Genomic DNA, 14,748 nt, shown 5'->3' with positions numbered 1-14,748 from the left:
AAAGAATGATCATTTCATTCCATTCCACTTTATTCCAATTAACCAAACATCAAAGTGCATCAAAAAATTATCTGATATTTTTCATGGAAAAGTAATAAGCCTGAAGCATCAAAGTGCCTCTTTAAAAAAAGTGTCCTAGAAAGATGACTTGTGAGGTGGAAAATTTATGTTTCAAAATGCTTTGTTAGTACAAATGAATGTCAAACTTCTGAGCCTATTATACCATAAGGGTGCATAAACATGAGATTGATAAGTTCTGAGTCTCTTGATTCATGCAACACCTGGAAAGGTTGAAAACAGCTGAATGCACGAACTTTGAGCTTGAACATTATATAATCGTTACGAAATGTGTCCAATTGGCCCCAGAAAGATTCATATGCACAAATTCTGATGAATGCTATTGAATACACAACGAGCTTACAGGAGAAAAAAGAAATGCAAAACAAGAGGGGAGGAAAAAAAGTAAAATAATTTCATTGTTTACTTATCTCCTTTAGGTCATCTTGGCCCGGACAATTCAAAAGCATGGAGATTTTCGGTGGAGTCAAGAATCCATTCAGAATTTCGAGGTGGGCCCATTTCAATCTCGTGGCGATCTACCTCCACCTTCTGCCACTCCTCCCATCTTTCTGCCAAGCCGTCACCTTCAAGCATTCTCACAACCTCGGACATCTTAGGCCGGTCCATTGGAGACCCTTGTGTGCAGAGCAATGCTACTTGGATCAGTTGCTCAACTTCTGCATCAACGTAATTGTTCTGCAAATCTGGATCAACCAGCAACTCCAACTTCTTCTCTTTTAAGAGGCCTTTGACCTGAGAAAAAATTTCAAAAAAGTGCGCTCTTTAATGGCCCATGTATGACCAGGGTCCAGGATAAAAATGGCCCTAGTGATTTATGATTTGGAATGCATGCTACAAGACATGATATACACTTTATTTTTTTGAGATCCAAACATTGGTCCCTCTTAATCCCCGAGGCTAAGTAAAACAACATGACACGGACACGTAACATGACAAGGAGTTTGAGACCATTTAATTATAATAATCAAATTCAAAAGATGGATTGGTGATTTGTTCTCCTATACCAAAACAAAACAGAATATCTTCATGTCTGAGGAAGACAGAGACTCACATTAAGGACAGATATTTTAGCTTTAATTCACAAAAATTGGAACAGTAAAAATAAAAACCTAAGACAATCCATATGTACATGAAAAAATGCAAGGAAAATAATGAAGCATACCCAATCTAACAGCATAACATCGTCATCATTTGCAAGCCGAGCAAGATCAAATGCCCTCTGCCCCGTGATTAGCTCTAAAAGCATAATCCCATAACCAAAGACATCAGTCTTCTCTGATGACTTCCCCGTAGAGAGATATTCCGGAGCTATATGCCCAATGGTACCACGTACTGCAGTCGTGACATGGGTATCCTTATAATCCATAAGTTTAGCTAATCCAAAGTCACCAACAACAGCCTCAAACTCCTCATCCAGCAAAATATTAGCAGCTTTAACATCACGATGAATGATCTTTGGGTCACAGTGGTCATGTAAATAAGAAAGCCCTCTAGCAGATCCTAGTGCGATTCTCTTCCTCGTTGGCCAATCAAGTGGCTGTTCTGATGGTGGACGTTCTGCAATAAATTTCACCAAAATATGTCATCAGTCCACATCACCAATTGCACAGCTAGCAGGGTTCACTTTTGTAGGTCAATATGCTTGCCTCAAAATGAAAAGGCTGAACCAATAAGAGTAAAATGACACCGTACAGGAGTAGATATCATAAAGGCTCCATTTGGTAAAAATAAACAAGTCCAATGTATATACAGACATGGAACGAAATTATGATGAGGCTTGTAGCATAACAATTTTGATTATCAACATCATATATAATTGCTAGATTGATACATGATAAAACAAAAATAACACATCATCAAGTATTTATTTACTAGCTCCTTTTGATGAAAAGGAAAGTGTATTACTAATACAAAGGATGAGATTTGTCACAAAACAGAATTGATTATCTTCATTGGTCTATTATTGTTAAATAATGCATAATATGTAAAAAATGCGCCTCTCGTACAAGTAGAATACAGTTTTCCGGAGAGCAACTTCATTTTCCTTATTTAGATAGCAAGGAAATCGTTTACTACAAAGCATCAAATTACCAAATTCTGCACATAGGCCATATATATTCCTAGATACGAGATTTTATGTGTATTACTTCGTAAATGCTTGTATCGAACTAAGTCCAATGGCATGGTGAATGGCAACAGTAGTACCTCTTAAACATAGGCCATATATATTCGTAGACAGGAATTTTTGTGTGTATTACTTCGTAAATGCTTGTATCGAACTTAGTCCAATCGCATGGTGAAAGACAACAGTAGTACCTCTTAAACATGATGCAACACTTCCATTAGCCATGTATGGATAAACAAGTAGTCGCTCTGTTGGTGTCATGCAAAAACCACGTAGTCGCAAAAGATTCCGATGCACAGCCATGCTAATCATTTCCACTTCTGTTTGAAACTGCAACTCCCCTCCTGGTGTGCGTTCTTCTTTAAGTCTTTTTACTGCCACTAATGAACCATCAGCAAGGCGGCCCTTGTACACCTTACCAAATCCCCCCCTTCCAAGAATATTTTTGTTGCTAAAAGTATCTGTTGCAACTTGCAATTCTCGTAACGAAAACCTTTTGAGCTGTCCCAAGTGGACTTCTGGATCCTCTTCGGCTGATGAAAGATGTATAGAGTGAATACATTACACATCCAAATGGACAATTTAATCTATTTTTCAGTTAAGAGCACAAACCAGGTACATCAAAGAAATGTTCATGTGGTTTCCTTCGGCGCCACCATGCAAACCCAATTGCTGGTGCAGCAAAAAGTAAGGCAGCACCAGCAGCAACACCTCCAGCAATTGCTCCAGTAGCACTATTTCCACCTGAAATGGCAATGATTAAGCAAATATTATCGCTCAACCATCTTTCACAGATCAAGAAACACCAAAACTTGGACATTAAAATTCCAATAAGAAACTATGCAATACTGGTTTGAGAATATTTAACAATCTGACAAAATGTTTTTTTCTTTTCCCCCTCGATAAGCACAATGCAAAATATTGGTCCAGGAGAAACAAAAACTCAATTTATAGCTTTTCCTAGACCAAACATTGGACCTCATACTTTAAATCCTATTAACTATTAGGTACTTCAAATAAAGCTAGTAGGCATTAACTCCACAACTTTTGGGGGAACATTGGCAAACTAAATTCTTACTTATGGATCTGTGCAGTTAATAGACTGCTTCCAGAAAATAATAGTAGCATAGAAAAGTTTTCTTTGTCCATGATGACCAAATGGGAAGAAAAACCAAAGTAAAATTCATCGAGCCAAACAATAAATAGCAGTATCAGCCACAATAACAGACATTACTTGGAGAAGAGATTGTTGATGGCGGAACAAATGGAGGTGGAGGGGCAAATGGTGGAGATCCAGGGCAGGGTTTCCCAGTAACCGGTCCACATAAATTTAAGTTATTAGCAAAACTGCAGAAGGTACACAAAAAATTAGCATAGCATTTTACATCAATCATTCAAGGACACTACAGAACAACATTCTCTAACAAGAAACCTGATGGGAGTGAATAGTGAAAACGAGCCATTGTCTGGAACAGGTCCAGATAAGCGATTGTTTGATAAATCACTGCAGTCCACAATGTGAGAAAATAATGTCACATGATCACTACATCTAGATTTTCTGATGGGGGGCAACAATAAAAGATGAAAGAGAAAAACCAAAATTTCAGCCAGAAAAGAGATCAATCTAATCAAGGCACTTACAGGACTTGTAGTGCTGTGATATTAATCAAGGACATAGGAATGGAACCAGAGAGGCTGTTGTTGTTAAGCCGGCTATCCTTACACAGACATAACAAGAGAAGACAATGTTAAGTTCAAATATGATTAGAATGATAGTATGTGGCATAAATAGCAGAAGCACACAACTTCATTTGCCTTGATATGATCCATCATACCAAAGAGAAAACATGCAACTAGGACATACAAAAGCAAGGTGTTGCACTGTTGCTTTCTAGAAAACAGAATTCATGTATCACACTCCATATTGAGTTTCTGATCCATGCATTTCTCTAACTACTCACAAATTTGAGGAGTATTGGATTTCAAACTTGTTTATGCTTCGTAAATAACCTGATTCCAGGCCACACAAAAAAGGTTTGTGAGATTACATGCAACACGGTAATGCTCTGCATAATTAAACAACAGTTGATAAGGGATTTTCTCTTTCTTTTCTCCTCGTTATTCTAGGCACTGTGTGAACAGGGGGGAGATGATTGGTAAATAGGATCAGATAACGATAAAATGAACTAGATGAGAGTACAACTTCTCCACTATGTAACCTGATGTAATGATGGATGATCCGTTCTCATTTACAATCTCCTAAAGAGTCAATCTTTGTAATAGACTTTCCAAAAATTCATCTGAGGGAGACAAAACTAAATTAAAAACTCCCACATCCCATTCAGAGTTACAAGAGCTACTTTATTGACCTTACTGCATGACAATTGTGAATAAATCTAAGACATGTTTGATGATGTCACAAACCTATATATACATACGTAATACAATATATCCACATAATAACTACTTGTTTTTTTATTAACAAAATTAAAAATTAAAAAACTACTGATTAATGACTTGGGAAAAGATAAATAGAATATTATGACCCAGAATGAACTCAAATAGAGTAATCAGCAAAGAATGATGAAGGTTATGTGTGCATATAAATAGACTTAAGAAATATAAAAAAAGAAACAACAAATCAGATAGAAATTATTAGAGAGGAATCAAAGAAGACAGGTGAAGGATGTGTATGCATACAAGAATCGCAACTTCGTCAGCTTGCCCAATGTGTCAGGTATGGGACCAGTGAAACCATTCAAGTACAGATCCAAGCTAACCAAGTTTGTCAAATTCCCAAGATCACTAGGAATTGGTCCACTCATGTTGTTACTATAAAGCTCCCTGTAATATGTAAATTTAATTTAACATTTCATGCGAAGAAAAGATTCAAAATACAGGCTATAATGACAAAAACAAGATAATAAAATAAACTAAAAAATCAATGGCAATGAACAACTAGTTACATTCAGCTGTACATATCAACTTTAAGAACCCAAAAGCAGGCACATTTCTTCCATCTAGCTTAACATATCTGTATTAGTTAATTTGTTTAAGATTGGTTGGGAGATTTGGAGAGGGATTTGGAAAGGGAAAGGGAAACGATGTGTGAAACTATGAAAAATTTAAGTATATTTTATTTATATTTCACCTACCTTTTCCCTTTCTCTTTCCAAATCCCTTCACAAATCTCCCAACTAAGCACAGCGTAAAGGTAAAGGGCTTGAGGAATGTAGTTGGACCTAAGCTTCAAATGGTGAGCACACAACTCATGACTAGAATCTTGGGGCACATATCAGGAGCATACCTCACCATTCAATCAAACCAAACAACCATGCCCACTTATTAGTTTGTTTAGCTCTAACTCCAAAACCACGAGATGACTACCATATTAACATGCAATGCGTTATACATCCAATGTCAACAACAAAAGCTTTCATCTTTCATGTTGGGCAAACACAGGACACACACTCCATAGGCAATGAGCCCAAATTTGATGTAGGAAGTATGGTATGGGAACAAGAAGTATTATCATCAAATGAGTAGATATAAGGGAAGGTTGATAATAAAGCAGCAATTCTGTGGTTTTCTATAAACATTTTTTTAATGCCCATACACGATGAAACAGTTGAGCCTCATCAAATATAACAACCCCAAATGATTTCAACCAGTTGAGCACACGGGTGCCAGAAATTCCACACAAATTTAGCAATCATGGAACTAAGCAGACAAAACTTAACCACGTACCTATCCCTGTGTACTTATGTCTCACATCTTGAGTCACTTAATTTATATTGGTATGGCAATATAACAATAAATATTTCTTTAAACACCAGCAGCGTGAAAACACACATCACACTAGCAGATGCCAGGATAAATACTGACATTTGTTTGATTTCACATATGTTACACTGCATCACACATATCTAAATAGTTGGTAACAGTATATCAGTTTAGGGTTTTGGAACATATTCAAAAATACCATCAAGCAACTACATAAAAATATGTCCTCTTGATACGAACAAGAGCTCAACCGCTCCTGTTGTCCAGTTAGTTGAGTGATGTGACAGCAAGTCAAAACTCCATAATATAAACATGTAATAAAGACATGCCAGAGTAAGAGGGCAGGTATAGTACTACCGTAAGGTCCTTAATGAAGGAAATGAAATAACATACTACGAAAACAGATGCACACAAAAGTTGGTAGACTCACAAAAGTTTGATAGGTAGAGGTATAGACTCCACTAACACCTGGAGAAGCCACAGAAGGGAGAAACCTATCTTTCAATTTTGTGGGATCAGTTCTTTTCCTTTTTTTTTAATCACTAAATTTTGCTCAACTCTCTGTATGTTGTTCAGGTAACAAGTGGAGTGATTGCACATAAACCAAGCACACGTAAGAAGTCATCATAATACAAAAATTCAAACACAATTTAATGTGTCAATTTATTTGTTAAATTGTTGACCACCAACTCATCAAAAACTAAAAGCTAAAGCTATTTGAGATGGGCAACTTTATTATTTATATCCTCAACGAGTGTTTTCACATCACTGAAACATATTCTTATCAGGAAAATTATTAGAATAAAGGAAATATTTTTACACATGGAAGAATGAAAAATGAATGCCAATATAATCAAAAGATGGAGAGAATGGAGCTTTTGAGAATGAAATGCAAAATCCACCCAAAAAAAAAAAAAAAGTTACACAAGACTTACAGGTACTGTAAATTTTTAAGCTGGCCAAGCTGAGGGACCAATTGACCAGATAATGCTGCATTTCCAAGATCACTAAAGAAGAGACAAACAACCATCATAGAAGGCCTCAATAATTGGGAGAAAGTTATGTACTTCATGGAAGTTCAAAATGTTTTCATGTGGATTGATATCATCAAAGAAGATAACTTACACTCTTATCACACTATTTTCATTGTTACATGTAACATGAAACCATGTGCAAGGGTTCACAAGCGTAGGGTCCCAACTCTGCAGAACATTGTTAGGATCTTCTAAATTACTTCGTAGATTATGCAAAGCATCACCTGTTCACATAGCCAAGAGAGAAGTATCAACTGCTGGAAGGGACATCAATAACATCGACACAAGAATCTTTCTTAGCACATCATAAAGCATTAGATCAAGAAGACAAACTGGGAAGACCTGCAAATTTATTTATCATATAAGTAGCTCGTGGACAGATATGGAAAACAGGTCAAATATAACAGCTCAAATTGCAAATAACAAAAAATTAGGACAAAAACACTGCAAGGACTTGGAATATTTAATTACAGTCTTTGATATGCCTATGAATCTTGCATGGGACAAAGATGTAACTTTTATTAATTTATGCAAACTTCTATATCACCAGTTGTTTTGACCACGGTTACATCCAACATGTTTATATGGGTGTAGGACAAATGCTATGTCCAAGAGTTGACATAAACACGATTTGTCCCAGATTGTATGTGCCTGATAGATTGCCATATAAAGCAACTTGAGTAAAAACGTAAAATGGGAGCACACATTAAGCTGATGGAATATAAGGTGGAGCTCTCATATTTTTCAAGAAACTATGATACATCAATTTTACAAATCTTTGGAACACTCTGATTAAACTCTGAAAAGAGAGCATATTGTTCACCAACTACACTAAGATATGCAAAAATATCAAAATATGTGAAATAACTTTGTCAAACACAACATGACATTGATACAGGGGTATTAATCATCCCTCATACACATCCCAAGTTGGGCATGTAGTTATGCTCAACTGGGTATCCAACAAGAGGAGCACATTCATTTACTTCTACAATTTGCCTACAAAATCAGTTCATTGTATTGCAATGCCGCATGTCTATTTCAAATGAATGTAGTCCCTATATATATTGTAGACAAGGAATGTGGGATGCTCCAATAATCCGGCCATTTCCTTACAAAGCAAGATTCGGAATATTGATATATGTCATCTAGACAAACGACTCCACCTATCCACTGCACCAACCTACAATATGGTTATGTTTGGGTCATGGATTTTGAGAGGCATTTCACTTTTTCCTTTCCCTTTCCAAATCCATGATCCAAACACAACCTAAGCCTGTGTTTGGTGGGAAGATTTTGGGAGGAATTTGGAAAGGAAAAGAAGAAAAATGTGTGAAACTAAGTAAAATGAAATTAATTTTATTCACATTTCACCTACCTTTTCTATTTCTCTTTCCAAATTCCTCCCTAAATTCCCCACCCAATCAAATCACAGCGTAAGGGAGCTTGGTAGCTCACTCACCTGTGAAATATGAAACAATTTAACAAGCGGATTAAGATAGGGACATCGGATTTCCCCCAAACAAGTCAAGTCAAGTCAAGATTAGCTAGCCCACACGCGAAGCAGATGTTCTTCTGGGTAATTTTCTCTCAATAATTATTTAAGGTTCAAAAGAAGAAGAAAAAGACTGAATGCCTTAATTAACAATACAGCCAAAAGCCATTGTTATCTAACTTTAACAAATTTCCAACCCTGGAATAATATTTTATCGTTTTCATATAAAATCCAAGGTCCTTTTCACTCAGTCCACCATAGAAATTTGACCAAAACAATACTCCCAAAAGAAAACGGGAAAAAAAGAAGAGAGAGAGTCAATAATCAAGTGACTCATACATGACCCCATGAACAATACACTTGATGCAATCCGATAATAATTAAAATTTTCACAAGTCACCAAATCAACAGCACAGAAATAGCAACAACCAGAGACTACCCAAAAAAAAAAAAAAAAGGATGTGAAGAAGGTGGTTTTTGAGTTCAAACCTTCCATATTAGCAGAGATCATCGTCAAAGGATGGAACACCATGACCAGCCACAGGAGAGAACAAACAGCGATCTCTCGCTTCATCACTGCTTTTTTCCTCTCTACCTCTCATCTATTGCATCAATCACCTCAAAACAAACCCTCAACCTGCCAAAAACCCTAGATTGCTACCTAATGTGGCCAAAATCTCCACCATTTTCAGCGAGGATTGCTTGCGATCTCGTGATATCACGAGCAGAAGAAGATTGGAAGTAGAGTCGTTAGCCTTTTTGTGAACTTTTCTGCTGAGATTTTCCCTAATCAGTTGTTGTTGTTGTTGTTGTCGTATCTGCTATGCAACTTTTTTATGCTTTGCTTTCTCTCTCTATAGGATACATGGATTGGTTGGTTTATGCATAACCCTCTCTCCCTCTCGCCTGTCTGCGGAGTGCGTGCAGAACTTCAGCTGCCCAGTGGGGGCTGACCGTTGCCCGGGATCAGTCAAAAACACACTCAACTCAAACAATAAACAGCAACAGGGTCTCGCACTTGCACCGTTTTGGTCAAAGGGCATCACGGTGGGGACAAGGATCCGATCGCCTTCCTACTCATGGCCAACGATAAAGATTATTGACCCCATTTTATTCTTAAATTATAAAAGTATATAAAAAGAAGGGAGATGCACCAATAAATCTTAAATTAATAACTTATGTACTGTTTAGTTTTAAAAGTTTTTTTATAGACTGAAAGGTCCCATTACAATGTTAATAATATCAGATACAATGTTAATAACATCAGAGTCATGTTACAAATATTGGATTTTAAACATCTAATGTTCATCAAATTTCAATAATGTTTGAAAATATAGGATGAAAAACATCTAATGTTCATCAGATTTCAATAAATTTTGAAATTATAGAATGAAACATCAGATCATTTACATCATTCACATCATGTTGATGTAAAAATGGGACTAAATGGAGCATAAGAAAAATTTTAGGACTAAATGGTTTAACGTTTCAAAAACTAGGACTTATGAGTAAATTTTCCTAAAAAGAACCCATAAATTATTAAAATATATATATATATATATATATATATATTTTTTTAATTGAAAAAACATATAAATGACTCTTTAAATTATAAAAGTATACTAATTGAATTTTTAACGAAATGGGTCAAAATAAAGGGTTCGGATTGTCTCCCATTTAAATATGGGACAGTTCGGTCCAGTTCGACTCATTAAGCCCACTTTTGAGTCACTTCTCGATAATTAGAACCATTCACATTTTAAGGTTTATTAAATATATTATTTCTGTAACAAAATTACTTCAATCAGACAACGGATACTATGCATTTAGACCACTTTTGTCTGAAAAAAAATGAACGGTCAAAAAATTAACGTTCATAAAAAAAAGTGATCTGAATACATAGTATTCGTTATCCGATCGATATAATTTTTTAGAGAGATAATGTACTTAACAAATTCTAAATATGAACGGTTCGAATTATCAAAAATGGGCTAAAAAGTAGGCCCAATGGGCCGAACTGGAACCCTCCAGTCCATGAACTGGAGGCAAAGCCCAGCCCAAAATAAAAATACGTCAATAGTTTAGGAAATCTATTTGTACGCTTTTATAGTTTAGAGGTACAATAATACTTCTTAATAATTTAAGGGTTCTATTTATACGTTTTTATAATTTAAATAATTAAAGTGATATTTCTTGATAATTTAGGGATCTCCGTGTAAATAACCCTAACAATAATGTTTTAAAACTCATATTATTAAGAAAATTAAAAAAATAATCAAATCAGGGGTTATTGATTAAGATCATAATTATAAATATATTTAAAAATATAAATAAATAAAATATTTTAATATATATTGTTTATTTTTAATTAAATAATTTTAAAAAATTTATACATTACCTCTAGTTTAATAATGGAGTTTTACAAGTTCATGTAATATATTTACAGGTCCAATTCTTTATAATAGTAATTTAATAGAAAATTTTTATATTTAATAAATTTTTCAAAAATTTACTAAAAGCACATAAATATAGAAAATTTAAATTTTAAAATCAAGCACAGTGAATATTAATATTCCAATGAGATTTATAACCTGCACTGGCTTCTCTCCAGTCTTAAATTAGACTAGAGGATGCTATTGGGTCTGTGGGGCTCATCAAGGGTCTAGTTTTAATAATTCAAATTGTTTAATGTGTAGAACTCGTCAAGTATTATATGCCTATAAAAAATCATTTTGATCGAATATTAATAGCTATGTAATCAAATCAGCTTTTTATTAAAAAAAATGGATGGTAAAAAAATAAATGATTGACAGAAAACTGATCCGATGAAATAATTATCGATATCTAATTAATGTGTTTTTTTACAAGCACATACTGCTCGATGAGTTTTATACATTAAATAATTTAAATTATCAAAACGAAACTCATAATAAACTCTCATAGACGCAATAATACCTTCGAATCCGATTTGAGATTGGAGGGAAATCAGACGCTCATAACTCCTCGCTTTGACTAAACTAAACATGGAATGATGAGAGGTAGAACACAAGGGAAGCAATTGGGCCACGTCCTTATCCCACCCAGGCCTTATTATTAGCTTCTTTAAAATAAATAAATAAAATTTGCTATACTCCACATTAATAGTGTGAATGTGATACTATTTTCTAATCACGTTGGAAGTGTCCATTTTATGATATTTGAAATAATAATATTTTTATATTATACTTTATTTATTATGTAATATAAAATATTAAAGAAATTTATATAGATTTATTTGTCGTAATGATTATAAATAAAAGAAAAATTAATGGAACATCTCTCTTCGATTTTGAGTAGTAAGATATGTTCAATATATTTTTTCTAAAAACAATGATACAAAACTCTAATTCAAGAGTTCTAAATAGAACTCTAATAAGTTGGCAAGTGCCACATAATTCAAAAGTACCAATAGAAAGTAACAATAATTACACAGTGTCACATAATTAGAGTTCCTTTAGAGCTTTTATTTTAAAACCACCAAATATTTTTGTTTTTCCAATTAGTAAAGATTCTTCAATAATATTATTGGAGGAATTTCAGATCGTCTATGAAAAGCTGAAATTTCTCTTGTAAAAAAAGAAAATTTTTTTTGTATGAAAATGTTAAGAGACCCTAATTACTATAAAAATGTTACATGTCTTTCATTTTATAAAATCATAATATTACAGATCTTAAACTAAAAACTCCATAAATAAACCACATTATGGGTTCGTTTGGAAAGAAAAAGCCCGGGGTTTTTTGACTATTTTAGTCACAAAAAAAAAGACTTTTTAATTCAATAAGACAAAATATCACATTCAACATATAATCATTATATTTTTTTATCTCACAAAAGTCAAAAAAATCAAAAAATTCGTCCCAAACGAGACTTTTTAATCTAAAATTAAAAAAAAAAACTAAAAAGTCAAAAAGCCAACCCACATCTTAAATGAACCCAATATAAAATATTAATGAGACTTATATAAATTTGCATGTCATAACGATTATAGTGGTGTTTTAGAAAGTTAGTAAAAAGTTAATTTTTTAATTTTTTGGTTTTTTGGGCAAAAAACTTGATTATTTTGGATAAAAAAAATTGACTTTTTTGACTAAAAAAATTAAAAAGTCAAAAAATTGACTTTTTACCAATCTTCCCAAAGTGGATGAATCACATAAATTGATGATATATATATCATGTCAATGTTGTATTTAAATCTCTATTTATGGCAAGGAATTTTTACTTTTAATATATTTATCATACCATTATAAATGATTATACCACTTTTTTTTTTATATATTTTTTTATAAAAAATTAAAAAAAAACTAATTAAAATAATCAATTCTCAAATGAGAATCTCCTTTCATCTATAGTTGCTTAAAGTGGGAATCATTATTGCATAGTCTTGGGACAGTTAAGATATTTTTGGTGCAACACTTTCTTTTTATTTGTTTGTATGAGGAGAAATTGGTCCAATTAGTGATCTTTGACCCTAATCATTTATGTTGTGTTTTGGTTGAAAAATTTATGAATGGATTTAAAAAGAGGAAGAAAAAAGGTATGTGGAACTATATGAAACATAAACATGTTTTATACACATTTTACTTATCTTTTTTATTTTTTTTTTTTAAATTTCTCTCCAAATCTCCCAACCAAACACACCATTAATATATACCATAAATGTATTGTAATCACTTGTAAATCATAAGTATGTATGGAGTATGGGAGACAAAAGTAATTAAATTGAAAATATTCAAATTTACGCTTCATTTCTTTTGTTACTGGACTATCCGTACGAGTTGTTCGAAACATTTGTGGTCAATCATTTTAGATAAAGTGAGAATTGATATTCTACCATTTTCATTTTGGCTAGGGCTTCTGTCCAGTCCGTGCTGTTAGGTCCGTAGTGACCCATTACGAGTCTTGTTTTGATAATCTGAACCGTTAATGTGTAGAACTCGTCGAGTACTACATGTTTGTAAAAAATCACTTTGATCGGATATCGATAGGTATATGATCAAATCAGTTTCGTATTAAAAAAATTGAACGGTGAACAAATTAACGATTGACAAAAAATTGTTGTGATCACATAGCTATCGATATCCGATCAACTTGATTTTTTACAGGGATATAGTACTTGACAAGTTCTACATATTAACGGTTTAGATTATCAAAACGGAACCTTTAGTGGACTTCCACGGACCCAACAGCACGGTCCAATCTGATCCCGGACTAGACAGAAGCCATACCCTTTATTTTTATGAAGTTTCAAACCACCCCATCAAATTTGATCTTAACTGAACTACATAATGGTGTGTTTGGTTGGAGGATTTGAGGAGGGATTTGGAAAGGAAAAGAGAAAAGGTGTGTGAAACTATACGAAATATATACATATTTGATTCACATTTCACCTACTTTTTTTCATTTTCCTTTCTAAATCCTTCCCCAAATCTCCCAACCAAACACAGCATAAGTCTCACATTTTATTTATTTTTATTTTTTAAAAAAGATAGATTTCGATAAGGTGAAATCTCAAGTACTTAAGCTTTAGGTTTTCATATTTTGTAAATAAATTTTGACAAGATAAAAATCTCGTATTTTACATTTTATTATGTGATTAATTATGAATATTTACAACCAAAGCTGAGATGATGCTCTCGAATCACTAACAAATTTTTCTTTTTGGTTCTACTCTTTCATATTTTCAAGATGGATCATAAACTAGTTGGACATTAGGTCACATTTTTTTTTGCAAGACTGTTTGAGTAGCACCACAAAAGATTAAGGTTTTAGAAACAAAAATTTAGGGAAAAAATTATTTTCTAGAGATCAAATAATTTTATTGTGAAAAGTGTCGTTATTATTTTTTAGCAATAAAAATTGGACATTAGCGATGAATTATTATCCTTTTGGATCAAAATTTTTATCTCAAAAAATAAACCATTTTGAGACCAAATTATTTTGTCTCTAAAAGTCTATTTATTAGTAACATTTTCAAAATTTTATCGTTAAAAATTTATTTTTGACTTTTTAAGACGATTTTTTAGCGACTATTCTCATAAAGACGAAAATTAGTCCATAAATATCTTTTGCAACAAAATTTTCATTCTAGAGACTAAAACATTTGGTCTCTAAAACTTTTATATGTTATAGTGATAGTCAAAACAAAAAATTAATAGGATAATCTTGAACTACTATATAAATTTTTTTTTTT

At 33.2% G+C, this 14,748-nt stretch overlaps 1 protein-coding gene across 1 annotated transcript; it reads right to left on the bottom strand.

Annotated features, from left to right (window-relative positions):
- Positions 1-305: 305 nt before the first annotated feature.
- On the bottom strand, positions 306-9,626 carry LOC114301400 (LRR receptor kinase BAK1). Its single transcript, XM_028246372.2, has 11 exons — positions 9,008-9,626; positions 7,115-7,247; positions 6,925-6,996; positions 4,907-5,050; positions 3,848-3,919; positions 3,639-3,710; positions 3,441-3,553; positions 2,819-2,950; positions 2,398-2,739; positions 1,244-1,638; positions 306-813 (listed from the first exon to the last, which is right to left on the bottom strand). Exons 1-11 carry the CDS (start codon positions 9,090-9,092, stop codon positions 499-501), a joined length of 1,875 nt encoding a protein of 624 aa, XP_028102173.2. The 5' UTR covers positions 9,093-9,626; the 3' UTR covers positions 306-498.
- Positions 9,627-14,748: the final 5,122 nt, after the last annotated feature.

Source organism: Camellia sinensis, chromosome 1 (assembly GCF_055761805.1).
Source record: "Camellia sinensis isolate YWXY chromosome 1, ASM5576180v1, whole genome shotgun sequence".
NCBI lineage: Eukaryota > Viridiplantae > Streptophyta > Magnoliopsida > Ericales > Theaceae > Camellia > Camellia sinensis.
This window is presented reverse-complemented; position numbering and strand designations above follow the sequence as displayed.

Coding starts and splice junctions, on each gene's coding strand:
- LOC114301400 (XM_028246372.2), bottom strand. CDS start 9,092: ATGAAGCGAGAGATCGCTGTTTGTTCTCTCCTGTGGCTGGTCATGGTG. Junction 5,051..6,924: donor CTTAAAAATTTACAGTACCT/GTAAGTCTTGTG, acceptor TACATATTACAG/GGAGCTTTATAGTAACAACA. Junction 3,711..3,847: donor ATCACAGCACTACAAGTCCT/GTAAGTGCCTTG, acceptor TGTGGACTGCAG/TGATTTATCAAACAATCGCT.